The 18,220-nt window shown below is 39.1% G+C and overlaps 1 protein-coding gene across 2 annotated transcripts in view; it reads left to right on the top strand.

Annotated features, from left to right (window-relative positions):
• RAPGEF2 (Rap guanine nucleotide exchange factor 2) overlaps window positions 1-18,220 on the top strand; it is a 278,622-nt gene that overhangs the window by 95,228 nt on the left and 165,174 nt on the right. For both annotated transcript variants that reach the window (XM_008049096.1, XM_008049094.2), the window contains exon 3: window positions 4,032-4,088. In XM_008049096.1, the coding sequence (XP_008047287.1) occupies window positions 4,032-4,088 (57 nt within the window). The remainder of the gene's footprint in view (window positions 1-4,031; window positions 4,089-18,220) is intronic.

Genomic DNA, 18,220 nt, shown 5'->3' with positions numbered 1-18,220 from the left:
ACTCATAAATCAAATCTGAACATCGTTGGACTTACAGGGAGGAGCGTATCTTATTGTGCTTTTGTTGAGTAGTCACATTTATGGAAAACATAGCTTAAACTAACTTAAGTCCTTTTTATTTTATTAATTATTTAATTTTAATTTTTAATTTTTTTGAGTCAGAGTCTCTGTTGCCCAGGCTGGAGTGCAGTGGCATGCTCACGACTACTGCAGCCTTGACCTGCTGGGCTCAGGTGATCTTCCCACCTTAGCCTTCCAGGTAGCTGCAGCTATAGGTGTGCACCACACACCTGGCTAATATTTTGATTTTTTTATAGTGAGAGGTCTTACCAAGTTGCTAGGGGTGGTCTTGAGCCCCTGGGGTTCAGGTGGTCCTCACTTCTGCCTCCCAAAGTGCTGGGATTACAGGTGTGAGCCACCATGCCCAGTCCTAACTTAAGTTCATTTTTAGAAAACATCAGGACACCAAATAAATAATAACAAAAAGAGAGGTGTAGATAAACCTGAATATATGTCAACTTGGATAAACTGCTTTAAAATACTACCATTTCTGGAAAAGTACATGTTCTTTAGATAAATTATTTTGTTTGAATTTTATAAATAAAAATGTTACCCTGGGATTGAGATCAGTTAAGACCCCCACAAAATAAAGTTTTGCAATTTTGGAAAAAAATGTTCTTTTCTTTTTTCTTTTCTTTTTTTTTTTGAGTTGGAGTCTCACTCTTGTCATCCAGGCTGGAGTGCTGTGGCATGCTCATGACCACCGCAGCCTTGATCCTGCTAGGCTTAGGTGTTCCCTCTGCCTCAGCCTTCCCAGTAGCCACCACGCCTGACTAGGTTTTTTTTTTTTGTAATTTATTATAGAGACGAGGTCTCACCAGGTTGCCCATGCTGGTCTTGAACTCCTGGGCTCAGGCAATTCTCTCGCCTCAGCCTCCCAAAGAGCTGGAATTACAGGTTGAGCCACTGTGCCTGGCTGAAAAAAATGTTCTTAATCAAGATTTTCAGTCTGTGCATTTTCAATATTTGGCGTAGGATAGATTTTCAGTCTGTATAGTCAATATTCGGCATAGAACAACATTAGTGCCCTACTGTGTGGGAGGGGAGAGGCTTTCATTTTTTTGAAAACTTCATCTCCTTACAAACTGTATCTTTTTGCAACATAATTTTAAGTATTTTTCTAATGTTTACTCTTTAATTCATATAGAATAGAAGCAGCATATTTGCCAAAGAGGAAAATAATCCTGTAGTTAGTGGAGACCAAAAATCTGTAAAATATAGAGTAATTGTTTGGGGCTATTTAGTGTTGGAAGAAAAAGACTACTTGTATATATATTTTCCTTCAGCATTATGGATGAGTGAAATTGTTATTATATAGGCACCTTTAGAGCATTAAGAAATAACTAAATTGTGGTTATTATACTCTTTAGGAATTCAGATCAATATGTTTTTACCAAAACATTCTCTAACAGTATTTAAAGACAAAAACATTTTGCACTTTTCATTTATTTATGACATTGTCATATAAGAGAGTTTATCATGACTTTCTGATAGCACTGGCTATACTTATTTATTTTGTAAACAATTATTGATTACATGCCTATTTTGTACTAGCTATTGAGGTAGGCTGTACAGATACAGCATTGAAGTAGATCAAACCCCTGCCATCACAAAACTTATATTCTTAGTGGAATGTACAGTGTTGTTTTATTCAGATGTTAGTGTGTTAGGCATGGTAAAAATGGGTGCTGGGCTGCTCTGACTTTAGAGTCAAAAGGAGGTGTCATTTGAGTCAGGGCAGCTTTGCAAAGACTTCTGTGGTGGGGAGGTACCCTGCATGCTCTGTCTTGGTGAAGATAGGGGTCATGGTCATAGTAAGGTACAGCAAGTAAGTAAAACAGTAAGTACAGCAAATAGCATAGGACCTTGCATACAGGGATAAAAGGTTTGAATTTTCTTCTAGAGCTTGTGGAGATTAAGAGCAGAGTATGAGATAATCTGACTTAATCTGTGGAAGGAGCTTTCTGGAAGCCTGTAGAGATGGACATATAGGCATGCAAAAGTAGAAGTAGTCTACACTTGTGGTCCTAATAACAACAGAGATAGTGGTGGGGTGATGATGACTTGTACTGGACATGACATGGGAGATGATGAACTTGGTCAATTTTGGAGGATGTATTTTTGGAAACAAGTTTTGACAGAAAGGTGGAGGTAAAGAAAAAAGAGGAGTCAAGAATAATGAATCTAAGGTTGTTGGCCTAAATGTTTGGGAGCTAATTTTGGGAAAACGGATTTTGGGGGAGAAATTCAAGTCCTACTTTGAACATTTTAAACATGAGGTGGCTATTACACTTTCAAGTGGCAACACTGAGTTAGACACTTAAATGAGTGGAGTCTTCATGGGAGATTAGGTCTGGGGCATTGCTTTGGAAGTCATCAGTGTACAGAATAAATTTAAAATTACAAACTGAGTGAGATTACCTGGGTGTAGAGAAGAGGGCTCTGGACTAGTAAGTTAAGATGGGGAGACCAGAAGACCAAGGATAGGAAGCCAAAAGAAGATAATGCTATAAGGAAAAAGGAATCATCAGATACTGCAGAGTAATGAAATTAAGGTAAGGACACATAGGATTTAGATAACAAGGAGAATGCAGATTACTTTTAGAGCTTTTTCTTTGGAGTTTTGGGACCATATGATGGGGAAGTGGGGAAGATGGTGAGAAAATGGAGATGGAGTATATAGACAACTCTAAAAGGAGACTTTCTGTAATGGGAAAAGCAAAATGTAGATAATCACTGGAGCTCATGTGAGCTCAAAGAAAGGAGTAACCCCCCCCCCACTAGGTGATAAGATGTGATTCAGAAAAGAGGAAGAAATGGATGGTAATGTAGGAGAAAGAGCAAGATTCATGGTGAAAGAGGCAAGGACCCTTCTAACAGAAAAGAAGGCCGAGTTGGTTACTTAATTGAACACCAGCTATTTTTAGACTCATTACTTGGAATTATCTTTCTTTTCGATAAGGAATTGTCATCCACCCTATTAAAGAAGAATATATGTTTAATGATGTGTATTCAAGATTTACTGCTGCCTTCTGGAGTTGCAAGAATTAGTTGGAGTGTTTCGAGGAAGGGTTTGAGTTTAAGATGGTGGTAATGGAACAACAAAGAGGAAGAGTATTACCCAACAGAGTTGTTTCTTGGCTTTGGCAAACAGAGGAAAGATGGATGTGGGTTGGTTCCATGTGTCACTGGTTGGATAATAGCAGCTCCACTGACCAAAGTGGAGAGACTCTTGGAATAATCACTTTTATAGTCAGCCTTTGCTGTTTTACTGATTACTTAATAAGAGAGAATATTCATTCTCTCATTTGCATTTCTGTATTTTGGGAAAATTTAAGTGGTTTGATATAATAGGATGCTTCTTGCAGATGCTGTTCTCAAGGTTTTGAATATTTAAAGGGGAATATTCACGTTTTCCATAATTTTTATAATTTCATAATTTTTTGCTCCAGGATGAATCAGCTGAAATAACAAATCTTTGAGGTTCTAAAGCCTCCATTTAGTCATTGGTCATAAAAATACTGAGTTAATAAAAGCCTACTGTTGTCTGAATTCCATATTGTTGAGTAATGTTAATGCTAAGCTGTGAGTGACGTTATCACTTTTTAAATTAACAGGTTTTCCTTTCTAAGTTTTAGGTTACTTCTCATTCTTTGTTTATCTTGGGAAGCATTAATATGTCCATGTGCCATTTACCAAATATGGAATACAAACAATGATTTTCCTCATAAAATAAGCATGGTAAAATTGACATCTTTTAGATGTTTTCTTTTCTAGCTTTTTTTAAAACCAGGTTTTATTTAATTTTGTTAGCTAAGGTGCCAAAATATTCATCTTGAGGCCAATAAATGATTATGACAGCTATCTAAAATAATCTTAACTTCCTAGACTGCATGACTCATTGAAGTTTTTCAACTGTTAGTGTGTTTTCTAACACAGATGTTGAACTCATATCTTTATCTCTTTTACAGGTTGATGTGTGAGACTGTGAGATATGAAAGACACGAAGCAAATGAAGTTTTATACTAGTAGGTGTTTCCTTTCTGTTTGTATAAAGTCTGTAATACAATGATTTCATTTCCTTAAGTATCCAAGGAGTATCAATAACAGCTAGCTAAGTCAGCATTAACTTATTTTTGTATTTAAGTTATTTTTCACAGTTTAGAAATGGGAAACATTTCAGCTGTTTCCTGTCATAAAATAAATGTTTATAGCCCTTTCCTGATAAGTTCAATTTGTATCTGTATCTCTCAAATGTGAGTCAGAGACTTTATTTCACATTATAGGGTATTTTGACATTTTTATCATTATGAAATATGAAATAGTATGCAGTCTTTCCAACAGGGCAAAATATGCATTCCCACAGACATACCAGGTGAGATGCAAGGAGAGTATAGTTTGGTTTATACTTTTCTCGAAAGCAGGAAAATAAATTGCCCACATCAGTTGGGTATAGTTTCATCTTTAAATAATGTTGATACTTCTTTCAGGATTTGTAATATATTCATTAAAAAAAGACAATGAATTTTAAAGAATGTGATAAATACATAGTAAATACATATTGTCATATTAAGACTGTATAAACTATGACTTACTAGACATTCTTTTGTTGATAACATTTGCCACGACTGTTCTGTTGACTTTCTGTTTTTCAAAGAGCACTCAGTAAGTAATTACTACCTCCAAGGCATATTATAGGGAATATTTATTGAAATAAATAAAACACAGCTTCTGCCTTTAAGAAGTCCATAATCTGTTGAGGGAGATAGAAATAGGATAAAAGAAAAACAACAACAACAAAAACTAACAAGCCAAGTATCTGTGGGACTGTAGATACGCAATAAGAGTAGAAGAAGGCCAAAGGGCATTTGAGGGAAGTGGGTGGAGCCTTGAAGTGTGACCCTGTGAGCCAGCTCTCCTGGCGTGTCCTGTAGTCTAGGGAGACTTTGGCACAAGAAACAGTATGTGCCGGGACACAGAGGGATGAAGGGCCTGACCTGGTGTCTTGAACGCTGGTGAGTTTAGTGTGACTGGCCTGTGGTGTAGATTGGGTAAGGACAAAGAAAAGGCTGCAACAGTCGTGCTTACTTGTGAATGTGTTGTTAAAGGTTCTTCAGACAACTAGAAATGAATTTTTGTCCTCCTAAATATCATTATATTATGGAAAATTTCAAACACTTGATATTAAAGAGAGTGGTATAATGGCCTCCCCAGTACTCATTATACAACTCATGGTCAGTTGAACTTCATCTCCTACTACCCCCTCCTAACTTGAACTGGATTATTTTGAAGTACATCCCAGATATCATATCAGTTCACTCATAATTATTTTGATATGTGTCTTTAAAAGATAATGACTTAAAAAAAAACATATAGACAATATTATCACCAAATCTTAAAATGCAACTCTTTAATATCATGAAAATATTCAAATTACTTTGTCTTAAAATTGTTTTTTTAGTTTATTTATTTGAATCCAGATCTAAGTAAAAATTTATCCTTTTTTTTTTTGAGTTGGAGTCTCACTCCATCACTCAAGCTAGAGTGCAGTGTCACACTCACGACCACCCCAGCGTCAACCTCCCGGGCGACGGTGATCCTTCTGCCTCAGCCTTCTTTTTTTTTTTTTTTTTTTGAGTCGGAGTCTCACTCTGTCACCCAGACTGGAGTGCAGTGGCCGCTCCTGGCCACCGCAGCCTCCACCTGCTGGGCTCCGGCGATCCTTCCGCCTCAGCCTTCCAAGTAGCTGGAATTACAGGCACGCGCTACCACACCCAGCTAATTTTTTGATTTATTGTAGAGATGAGGTCTCACCAAGTTGCCTGGGCGGGTCTCGAACCCGCAGGCTCAGGCAATCCACTCACCTCGGCCTCCCAAGGCACGGGATTACAGGCTGAGCCACCACGCCTGGCTTGCCTCAGCCTTCTAATTAACTGGAACACAGGCACGCGCTACCATGCCTGGCTAATTTTTTTTATTTATTGTAGAGATGAGGTCTTACCAAGTTGCCAAGGCTGCTCTCGAACCTGTGGACTCAGGTAGTCTACTTACCTTGGCCTACCAAAGTGCTGGGATTACTGGCTGAGCCACTGAGCCCAGCCAATACATTTAAGTCTCTTTTACTAATAACTTGGTGGCTGATTTTCAAGCAGCAAAACTGCAACATCATATTCCTCCCAGCCCTACTTGCTCTTCAAAGCTGTATGGAAGTCTGAAGGGTGGGTTAGATAGATTGAATGACTGGACAAAAGGATTGTTGAGGAGACAGTTGCAACAATCTGAGGTGGTGAGTACTTGAACTGAGACAAAGACTGAGGGACTAGGAGTCAGGGAGATCTTCAGAAGAAGATACAGATGGATAGGATCCAGGACTATTCATAGGTTGCATCTTACGAAACTGTGACATCTAGGAGCTGTGTGGCAGACGATTGTTAATATCTATCGAGAACTTAAAAGAACATACACCAAATACAAAAGTAGTAACCAAGACATAATTCACGATGAGAAAATTAGCATCAGAGGCAAATGCCCTTAGCATAATTATTCTCAAAGAACTGAAGATGCAAATAACGTAAAATATTTGTTTCTTCTAGGAGCAATAAAAATCTATCAATGGAATAGGTGTACAAATATCAAGGTTGGAGATCAGAATTATATTGTTGATGTTTATGAGATTATCAAAGCTAGTGGCAGTAGGCATCAACTCTCTATTATTTTGCCTTTCTCTTTGAAACATGATTCAGACAGTGCTGATGATGATGCAGTGATAGCAGACATTTAACGAGCCTTTCCTTTGTCCCATGTACTCTAATAAGTGCTTTATGTGCATTGACTTACTGATTCTTCATCAGTGTCTTTTGAGGTAGCTATTAACCATCATCCCAGTTTTACATATGGGGGAACTGAGCTTTGAGGAGATAAGGTGGGACTTGGATTTGAGCCTAGACACTGGGATTGCACGGCCTTTGCTCTTACCTTAGTCACCAGCATTTTCCAGCCCTTTCATGCCATGTCACAATAAAAAATGACAATACTTGTGAACAAGCTGGGATGAATACACAGCCTCTCCCTGTACCTGTCCTCTCCAGAGGGAGATGGTAGCACAGAAACCTACCAGCAGCTCAGCCTACATCATTGTAACTCTAACAGTTATTCTTTATTACTTACTAAAATTGAAGGTAGATTACAGAGTCTTTAAACACACCTAGGTTTTTTTTTTTGAGTCATTTTAGATGGTGCAAGTCCATATTTTAATTAATCCTAAATTGAATGTATTTGGCTTTGTAGCTAGAGTCAATGATAGCATTTCCCGTATTTGACTAATTAGAATTAGGTTGACAGTGATAGTAAGCGGTGAAAAATCTTTGGATATTCAGTAAACCATGATTGCATAAGGCAGAATTCACAGAACCAGATTTGTAGTATTTGACCAATCTTGTGATGAAGTGTAACTGAATTATTTTCTTCTGTGATCCTTGAGCAGACATGCCTCTTCTCTTATGAGTTTGTGTAAGTGCAGTTTTGAAAAGAATACCATATTTGTATACCGTGATAACTTAGTAGCTCCCCTCTTTTGGGAACCTGTCCATATTACCTCGTGGGGGAAATGACTTTCTTGTTCTTGTTCTCCCTTGAGCTGAGTTTAAAGAACATAGTGTAGTGTAGTTAGAATATCAAAGAATTTCAGACTCTGGTTTTATGACCAAGAGATGAGTAGAACAGTCATTTTCCTTTTTATGTTTGTGTGCTGGTGACTTCTAACGCTATGGTTTTAATTTCACCAGGTAAATATAATATTCTTTTGATCTACCTCTGTACCTCATTTTTCTCACCTATAATATGGACTGATAATAATAGTTCCTGCTCTTCAAGGTTGGCACGAGGATAAGACGCAATAACATCCAAAGTGCTTATAGAATCAGTGCACAGAAACGCTAGTGCCAGCATCGTTGTCCTTCTCATCACTGTTTTGGTAATGTACATTTTGGTCTCCCAGGTTTTTAGTTGCTTTAAATGATTGTTAGGAAGGAATTATGGTAGTGATGCTCTAATTCCAGTTGATTGTCTTAGCATAAACCAACAAGATGACAAAAATGCCATCTTAAATTATATTAAGCTTAAGAAGAGAGTTGTGGCTCTGATAAATTGCATTTTTAAAATTTAGAGTTACCCTTTTAGAATTAAGTTGTATTTGAAACTTAATTAGAATATTAGATAAAAGTAGTTGAACTTTACAGAATGGAAAAGTCTGTCAGGTAGTACCTGCCTTTCATTTATTGTCTTCTCTTTGTTAGGTAGTTTACTGTCTTGGGAATACTGAGGTGAATAATATAAATTCCTAACCTGAGAGACCTAAATGTACATTTGTCTTTATTGTTTAAGAGTTTAATCTGAAATGATAAGCTTACGTAAAAACACTGGATAAATAATAGTAATAGTTTCAGCATACCATCAATAAGCAGTTTGGAATTTGTTCTTCTGAAAAATTCTTAGAGCCCAGGGCAAGTACAGTATGGAAATTGAGTTTTAAAGTTGTCTGTTCTGCTGTAGTTTTTCCTTAGTGGCCAGCCATCTTCACTGTTTCAGTTTAATAGATAATTACATTAAAATGCCCAAAACCTTTGGATCAGAGATTCAACCACTGGAAAATATTTAAGTATATATAATATGTCCCCACACTGTAAATATGTATAACTCTGGGCCTTGGGCCAGTTTTTCACGTGTATCTGACTGAATGCTTTGGTTTCCAAGTGTTTTCATAGCACTTTGTTAAGGGACTTATCTCTCTCTTTTCCAGGAGAGGAAATTGTCCCTCCATAAGAGAGCTGCATTGAGGCCTGTTGGGTGTTTTAAAGCATTTTCATTTAAATCTGTAAATGTGCAATTGAGAACTGCTAGACTCAGCTGAGCAGTCCTTGCGCCTGTTGACTTGGCTTTCTGTTTTCAGGCAGCTATTTCTGTTGCTCTGATAGGGTGCTGACCCCCGGCTCTCCCCCAGTGACTCTGATTCAAGCTTTGCTTTCTGGTCTCAAGTGCCCTAATTTATCCATATCTGCACTTGCCTCTTGTCCTACTCCTGCCTCCAGGAAGAGGGGTGTTTCGCCTGTGTGATGTGACTGTGCCTGTTCACGCTGCAGTTTCAGCTTCATCTTCCTGCTCCATCTCTGCAGACTGTCAGTGTGCCAGTGTATCTTCCCTGAAGAGCTGCTCCTTTGGCTCTCTTATCCATGTCCAATTATTGCACTATTTTTCTCTTCCCTGATGTGACCAAGCTTTTATTTTATTTTACATCACAGTCTTGTTCTGAAATTATTACAAAAAGCACTCATCTACTACTTAGGTTTTTAAATAGTTTTTTTCCCTAAGAAGCAAAATACTTCAATCCTCCTTTCCTTTCTTACTGAGCAAGATGTAATCACCAGTTTAAGTATCTTTTCTGTCCATGCTCCCGTAGTTTTATTATGCTTAAGGTCCCTCCCCACCAAAAAACCCCAGAATTTGTTAAAAATTGTGAATTGATTCTTACATGCCTAAACTAAACTACAGTCACCTTCAGAGTATTCATGTTTAATGCAATATATCTCTTGAGATGCTTTTTTCACTGTTAAACAGTTTTTGAACTTGTCGGTTTTTATGCCTTTTAGTGCTTCTGCCGTTTTTTGTTTCACCTCTTCCACATGGGCAAAATGTTTCCCTTTGAGGACTGTTTCATCCAGAGAAACAAAAAAAGTCGCTTGGGGTGAGATCAGGTGAATAGGGAGGGTGGGACACGAGGATAATGTCGTTGTTGGTCCAAAACTGCTAAACATCCAGTGCGGTATGGGCAGCTGCTTTGTTATGGTGGAAGAACCAGCCACCTGTTTGCTACAACCTGGGACCTTTCTTCTGAAAATCATGATGCAACCTTCTCAAAACTTCTAGATAAAAACTTTTGTTGACCATTTGATCCGGAGGAACAAATTCTGAGTGTACTACAAAAGATAATTCTGGTTTTATTTGGGTACACCCCCCATGTATGTTTGTAAAGAAAATGGTGAAACCTAAGGATTAATTTGATTAATTTGTTTGAAAAAATGATATCTTTAAAGAACAAACCTTTGCACAGAATTGTAGGATAAGGTGTCATCAACCACCAGGTCTGGCATGTTATGATGTACATGTTTACTGCATGTAAGTGTGAAAATTCAAGTGCACACACATCCATGCCCACATAGATGCATACTTAAGAAGGGTTGTTTTATGTCTGTATTGTGATACTTTAAGGCTTCTTGACACTTATATTTTTATATTTACTATTTTTATATGAAAATGTTTTATTTTTACCTTGAATGGAGAAGCATTTTAGTACAAACATTATTAAAAATGTGATTAATCTGTAAACTCTCTGAGGGTAGGAATTATGCTTATGCTCTTATGTTTATGCTTTGCATTTGCAATGCTTAGCATAGAAGTTTGCATTCAGTCTGTTCTGTTATTACTTTCCAATTTTTTATTTCAAAGGAAGGAACTCCTTTGATCTGTAGATATAGACCTTCATTTTTGGTCTAACTTCCTAACGAAATGGCTGGTTACACACCATTTAGTGTTAAATTCTTTGTATCAATTTTCTGTGAAACTACATAGTGAATAAAAACCTGTTTAAAGTAATATATGGAAGAAAAATATGACTTGCTTTATATGCTTTATGCTTAATGTGGGTTTTGCAGTGTGGTTTTAATTTCTTGCTACAGAGATACCTTCTGTAGTGGAATTAGGTGGATTTGGCTTTGCACTTGATATTGTCTCGGGTGTATGTAAGTCATCTTTACTTTCCTGAGTCCCATGTTACTCTAGGTTAGGAACAGATTTCTTGTGTAGATGAAATTGCAGGCTGGGCTCGGTGACTCAGCCTGTAATCCCAGCACTTTGGGAGGCCAAGGCAAGTGGTTTACCTGAGCCCACGGGTTCAAGACTAGCCCAAGCAACTTGGCGAGACCTCGTCTCTACAATAAATCAAAATGAGCCAGGTGTGGTAGCATGTGCCTGTAGTTCCAGCTACCTAGAAGGCTGAGGCAAAGGATCGTCAGAGCCCAGCAGGTTGATGCTAGGGTGACCGAGAGCAGCCTGGGTGACAAAGTGAGACTCCAACTCAAAAAAAGAAAGAAAGAAAGAAAGAAATTGTAGTGTGTAACTCTAAAAGACCAATTTGTAAATTAATTTCATAACCCATTAGTAGTTTCCAAGAGTCAAATTTTCAGATTGACTGTTGATGTGAATTTGATACACTATTCCTTGGTTGCTTGGGTACATCCCTCTACTGTCAGTACAGCTGACTCATCAATTTGATGTATTATAATAATTATGTAATTTGTACTGTTGTTTTTTCTTTCATTTAGAAAACGTTTATTGGATAATTTCATAACTCCCATGTTTAATTTCTTCATTTTATTTTTAAAATGAATTCTGTAAATGTAAGAATTACTGCCTTAATGAACACATAGAATTTTTGGCTTTATTCTTTTGTAGTTTATATTGTTCACTCTGCTGGTTAAAAAGAATAAGGATGTCCACTATATTTCCTATATTTTCAGTATAAACCTGAAATATCCTTAACATTTTCATCAGTTTTCTGAGTTCTTATTGATGTTACTGAGTTATCCTATTTGTTGGTTCTAAGCCTCTATAATTGAGTTGCTATTAGTTGGAAAATAAGTATTTTTCAGAAAAACTTAGTAGTAAAATGGTGCATTATTTTCTTCAGTGTTTTTTGTTGTAAATGAAGTAGTTTCCTTACAATTTAGAACTCTTAGGAAATAGAAAGAAAATTACCCTCTACCTTTAAAATGTCATTTGTTTTCACATTGTGGGAGTTTATATATAATTTATATCATTTATTACATATAATTAGATGGTATGAATGATACCATTTTATCATAAAATAGTCCAGTTAGTCTGAAGGTGGAAATGTAAATGCCAAGGCCTTTAACTTTTGATAGAGCTTTTCCTAAAACTCTACCTTGAAGGCTTGAGGTATGTACTTCAAACCTTAGTAAGAATCAGGTGTATGCACTTTATATTTCTCTTGGCCTGATACCATTGTTAGGGTCACTTATTGTACATTAATTTACCTAGTGAGCTTACTTTGTGCCACTGGCTATGCAAAAATAAAGAATATAGATTTTGTCTTTGAGTTTATAGCTTGGAGCCCCATCAGAGGAGCAAAAATATACAAATAATTATTAATCTTGTGATCTAGCAACAGAAGTCATGTATTTGTGACAGAGATGCAGTTATCGTGCATCTGAACAGCCATTCGCGCATTGGAAGATGGCCATTGTTGGAGCCTCCTGTTTTAAGCTGTGGGACACTTTCTTCGTTGGAAACCCTACTGGCTCAACTATAGTAGCTATTATGGTGGCAAGAGAATTGGGGCAGCGTGAAGTCCCAAGGGGTCTCCATTTGGAAAACCTCTGATCTGAACTGTCTGTTGGACTCCCATGGAAGGACAGAGGATAGTTTGCTTAAAATAAGTCAAGTTGTTTTCACTCTGTTTTTTGGGGCATAATCACGTATTTGTGAGCACAAGTCTAAGCTGGTCAGAAGTCTGTAAGAACAGTCCAGGTGAGCAGACATGAGGCTGTGAACTCCAGCAAAGGCTTTCACAAAGAGAGATGTGGGAAGGGAACCCACAGAATGTGACAGCAAGTTGTGGAGAGGAAGATGCTTGGGAAGACTTTTTTTTCCCTGGTTTTACCTTTTGACTGGGTGGCATTAGTGAGACAGCAGACACAGGAACAGAAACAGGTGCTTTCCATTTTTGGTCACTGGTCTCTGGGCCTCTGGGCTTCCTTGCTGATTGTCTTCATGTAGTTATTGGAACCTTTGTTAGGCTTCATTTTTATTTCCCTTTCTGGTTTTTTAGCTCAAGATGTGGGGCCAGTAGCCCGAGGTGGCGATTCCGGTCTCCTTTTCTTCCAGCTGCCAACAGCTTTGTAGTTTGAATGTGGTGTAAAACATCCTAGCTAGTGTGCAGCCATTCTAAATATCCCCAGAATTGGTATTTGGTGCTAATGTGGTTTTCTGTTGTCCCTGAGCCCGGCTGTGGTAGCTGTCAGATGCTCTTCCTAACCACCATTTCTGAACATTTCACCATTGCTTATCATACCTATTCTTATGCACAAGTGATTGCCATCCTTTTGCTTCTTTATGCTTTAAAGGCTCTTGTTAAGTTGCCCATGTGAAGCCTTGAGAGGTGCTTCCTGGCTCCCCTGAGCCACTCTGGCTTATGTTAGTGCCACATGGCACTTGCCCTGCTGGAGTGGGTGGAAGCTCCTCTTGTGGCCCCAGCACCCACCTTGTTCCACATTTTGTCAGGATCATGTCAGAAAGCAGTTTCTGTTATCTCCGTCTCCCTAGGGACATACACAATTTCTGGCTTTAAAACAACAACAAAAAAGAAAACCAAACTCGGATGTCCGTGTTTGTGGCTGGCCAGAGGCCCATTTGAGATAAAGGCTCTGTTAGGCTCCGTGTCCTTTGCCCACAGCCACCTCCCTGACTCCTGCCACTTTGCTTTGTTACACTCTTGTCCTTGTCAGTCCCCCTTGGCGTCTTTGCTATGAACAAGCCTATTTGTCTGATTGGGCTCCACTTAAGTTTTCATATCTTATTAGTAGTTGAATAAAGTAGCCTCTTCACAAAGTTACTTTCTTGTCCTTTAATACCCCTATTTGCGATTCAGTTGGTTTTCTTTTGACTTACTGGCTCTTTATTCTTTCCTGTAGTCAACTTCAACTTGCTCACTTGTATATTTCTTTGCTTTCCTACTGTAGAGAAGTGTGGAACTACACACACAGTTCTTTCCCTTGGAGACATCACCACCTTGTGGATCTCTAGGATATTGCTCTGGAAATTCTTTAAGTCCACCCTCATTTTTCCAGTTACTGGTAAATTGAAGCTCACTCAGAACTTTGACTCTCAAACACTTTAATTCCTTATCTGAATTGGTGTCTGTTTAGTTCATTAATTAATTTATTAAGAAAAGATCTGAGTGCCAAGCAAGAATTATGTAGTGGATATACTGGGGGTAGTGATGAGTTAGAGGCAGGGAAGAACTGATATAAGGAGCTGAGACACTCTGGCAGCCGCCTCATGTGAGTATGTACAGGTGCTTGGGGAGGCTGGAGAAAAATGACTCACTGTCGTTGGAATATTCTGGAACACTTCTCAGAGGAGATGGCAGTTAACCTGCAACTTGAGGGATGTGTAGTAAGCTTATCAGATAGAAGATACTATTTGGAAGCTGGAAGTAGGTGTGTTTAAGCCTTTGAGGCACAGGTGGAGAGACACATGGTCTGCTGACTGGGGTCAGGGCTGCAGCACAAGGAGTGTTGGGATTAGGAGCAGAAAAGTCATGTGGTAGGCTGGCCATTCAGAGATGGTTGGAAGGGAGGAAAGGAGAGGAAGACAACTCGTATTTTTATGTTCCTGTTATGCAGGACACTTCATAGATGCTGTCATTAAATCAATAACTTTGTGAAGCAGGTATTGATATGCCCATTTTATAGTTGAAGAATTTGACTCAGAATTTGACTTTGCCAGAATCACAATGGCAACAGGAAGGAGTCTGTGCTCCGAAACCCATGCTCTTTGCATGGCCCCATATTGCGTCCTTTCTGTGCTGTGCTGGGGGGTTCGAACTTTCTCCTGTTACGGAATCATGGGGCATAAGTAGCGTATACTATGACGTGATTTACCTGAGCTGAACAGATAGAATAGACCATTAAAATTAGTTTGGAAAACAGGGAGCAAGAAGATTTTCTTGAAGAAGTCAAGAGTCCTTCCTTAAGGGTACAGTGTGGTTTAGAAGGCAGAAAGATTGAGCAGATTGGCAGAGCTGAGAGGAAACAGGAAAGCAGCCTGTCAAGGGCAGCAAGTGTAGAGGAGGAGCAGAAAGGAGGGTGGGATCAGATGAGTATTTGCGTCTTGCCTATTACTCAAGGTCTGAACTTAGCATCTGGTTTAGACTTAGAGTCTAATGGGTGATAGGAACCATATGTTTTGTATCGCCTCGGAGGCTTTCTGATTGTACTAGAAGTTGAATTGATCATTTAGTGGTAGTCTGTTTACGTTTTGCTTTCCTTGACTTATTAATTTTCTCCTTGTTGAGGACAAACAAACACAGGAACTTTCTAGAGTGCCTTGTCATGCACCTGGGCTTTGTGGCTTTCATCTCGTCCGTAGGATGGAGTCAAATCGATTGTCCATTATAGTTCTTAGCTTGTGATCTTGTGAAGTCAGATTCTGAGACTTAAAATGTGGTCATCTCTAAGTGCCCATCTGGCCAGTCAGAAAGATCTGCAGAGGACTGCTTTCCCATGTGAACCTCTTTTTTTTTTGGAGTTGGGGTCTCACTCTGTTGCCTGGGCTAGAGTACAATGGAACAATCACAGCTTTCCATAGCCTTGACCTCCTGAGCTCAAGTAATCCTTCTGCCTCAGTCTCCTCAGAAGCTGGAACTACAAGTATGTACTACCGTGTTCAGCTAATTTTTTTATTTTTTTATTTTTTTGTAGAGATCAGGTCTCATTGTGTTGCCCAGGCTGGTCTCAAACTTCTGGGCTCAAGCAGTCCACCTGCCCTGGCCTCCCAAAGTGCGGGGATTATAGGCATGAACCACCCTGCGCATCTTGAACCTCTCTAATCTTCAGATTTTTCTGCCCAATGCTGGTGGTGCAAGACTTGGGTTATTTGAAAATGCTCAAACAGAGCCCTTCCAAGATTACATTTCTGCTGTTTCAACAACCCTTGAAGAGGCTTCTTAGCTCGTAATTTAAAAACATGAAGCAGTTATTTGAGAAAAACTAATACAGCATTGACTAATAAAACTTATGTACCTAACTGCTTGGATATTGATGGAGCTGTAGTTTTTTTTTTTTAACCACTTGTTCCTCTTGGGACTTGATGTTGAAATCGTTTTTCTGAAGATTTTTTAAAGGTGATGAGCCTCATGAATAAGACTCATCTGGGATACTTGTTTCAGAGTCACTTTGATGTATTGCCCATCTAATGATCCAATCCTGGGGGATTGGGTGGGATAGGTAGAGCATGCTCACGGCCACCCCAGCGTTAACCTGCTGGGCTCTGGCGATCCTTCCATTTCAGCCTTCCAAGTAGCTGAAACTACAGGCGCACGCTACCATGTCCGGCTAATTTTTTTTTTTTAATTTATCGTGAGATGAGGAGGTCTTGCCAAGATGCCCGGGCTGGTCTCAAACCAGTGGGATCAGGCAGTCCACTCGCCTCGGCCTCCCCAAGTGCTGGGATTACAGGCTGAGCCACCGGGCCCACCTGGGAGCATGCATTTTTAATGAGCATCCCAGGCCACTTATATGAACATTAAAGGGTAAGAACCACTGGACAGGTTAGAATTTCAGTGCTGGTCCTAGAGGTTTAATGTGACAATGACGACTACCACGGATGCTCCTTGACTTAAGGTGTTATGTCCTGATGAATGATGTCATAAGTCAAAAGGCATTTAATACACCTAACCTACTGGACATCATGGCTCAGCCTAGCCTACTTTAAACATGCTCAGAACATGTCAGCCTGCAGCTGGACAGACTCGTATAACACAAAGCCTATTTTATAACAAAGTGTTGAATATCTTGTGTAATTTATTGAGTAGTGTGCCAAAAATGGAAAACAGAATGATGGTCTGGGCACTCAAAGTACAGTCTCTCCTGAGCACGTCGTAAGGTTGAAAATCTTAAGTTGAGGCCTGTTTGTGCTATTGCTGTTGCTTTCAGTCTTCTGCAACTAGCTTCATGGCCAGTGTGTCTGCAGAGGATGTCTCCATCTGCATACCCTTTAAGTACTGAAAAGCCAGGCAAGGCTTCTGCTACTGAGTACTGTTCTCATAACTGGAGTTTCATCTTTCCCTTCAAAAAAACAGTCATCACTTCGCATATGTACAAATGCTGTAAAACCCCTCCAGTTACAGTTGTGCTGTGGGAGGGGCGTATTGGTAGACCTTGAGGGGAAGCAGGTTGTATCCCACACCGAACACTGCCTGCCTGAGGATAATTGGAAGTGAGAAAAATATGAGCACAGGTAGAATACAGGAAGAAGAATGCAAATCAAAACCACATTGAGATACCACCTAGCCCCAGTAAGAATGGCCATCATTAGTAAAACAAACAACGACAGATGCTGGTGAGGATGCAGAGAGAAAGGAACGCTTCTACACTGCTGGTGGGAATGCAAACTAGTGCAGCCTCTTTGGAAGATGGTGTGGTGATTTCTGAAAGAACTAGAAATCGACCTTCCATATGACCCAGCATTTCCCCTATTGGGAATACCTGGAGAAACTCAGATCATTCTACAGAAAAGATAACTGCACACGCATGTTTGTTGTGGCTCTATTCACAATAGCAAAAATGAACCAACTGTGCAGGACTGGATTAAAAAAAAATGTGGTAAATATACACAATAGAATATTTTGCAGCCATAAAGGACAAACATATGGACTTCACAGCAACTTGGATGGATTTAGAGGTGATCATACTCAGTGATCTATCACAGAAACAAAGAACAAAGTACCATATATTCTCCCTCATAAGCGGACCTTGAACAATGATCATAATACTATAAGAAAGGGACTGGCAATAGTGGGAAACTGTCGGGAGGGGGATGTGAGTGGCAGTTGAGGGAGACTGCTAGAGGAGGAAGGGGCACACCTCATCAACAAGGGTATCTGCATAATCAACGTTTGTATACCTAACCCTGAATTGTACCCCTACATCTTTATAAGAAAAAAAAAGAATACAAGAAGTAGACTTTTTTGGACTCTGAAGACTAAGTAAAACAGCTTCTTATGGTGGCATCTCACAATGAGGAATTTTCAGAAAACAGAACCAAACATAAATTATATGGGGGATGGATAGGAGGAGAGAAAATACTTTTTCTAGTTTATAACTATTTCCAGAACATCTTTAAATAATGTTTACTGTTGTGTTGTCTTAATTTTAATTAACCTACTTTTAAAAACCCACATACTTAAGAGACAACTCAATAATAAAGAAATCATGATTAACTGTAGCCTAGCATGTAGTAGTAAATGCTCACTCCATTCAACAGATGTTTGTTAACCGAATAATCATTCTCTGCAAGTGCCTACTCA

This window comes from Carlito syrichta, unplaced genomic scaffold (genome assembly GCF_000164805.1).
Source record: "Carlito syrichta isolate Samal-C Ts95f unplaced genomic scaffold, Tarsius_syrichta-2.0.1 Scaffold130519, whole genome shotgun sequence".
Classification (NCBI taxonomy): domain Eukaryota; kingdom Metazoa; phylum Chordata; class Mammalia; order Primates; family Tarsiidae; genus Carlito; species Carlito syrichta.
This window is presented reverse-complemented; position numbering and strand designations above follow the sequence as displayed.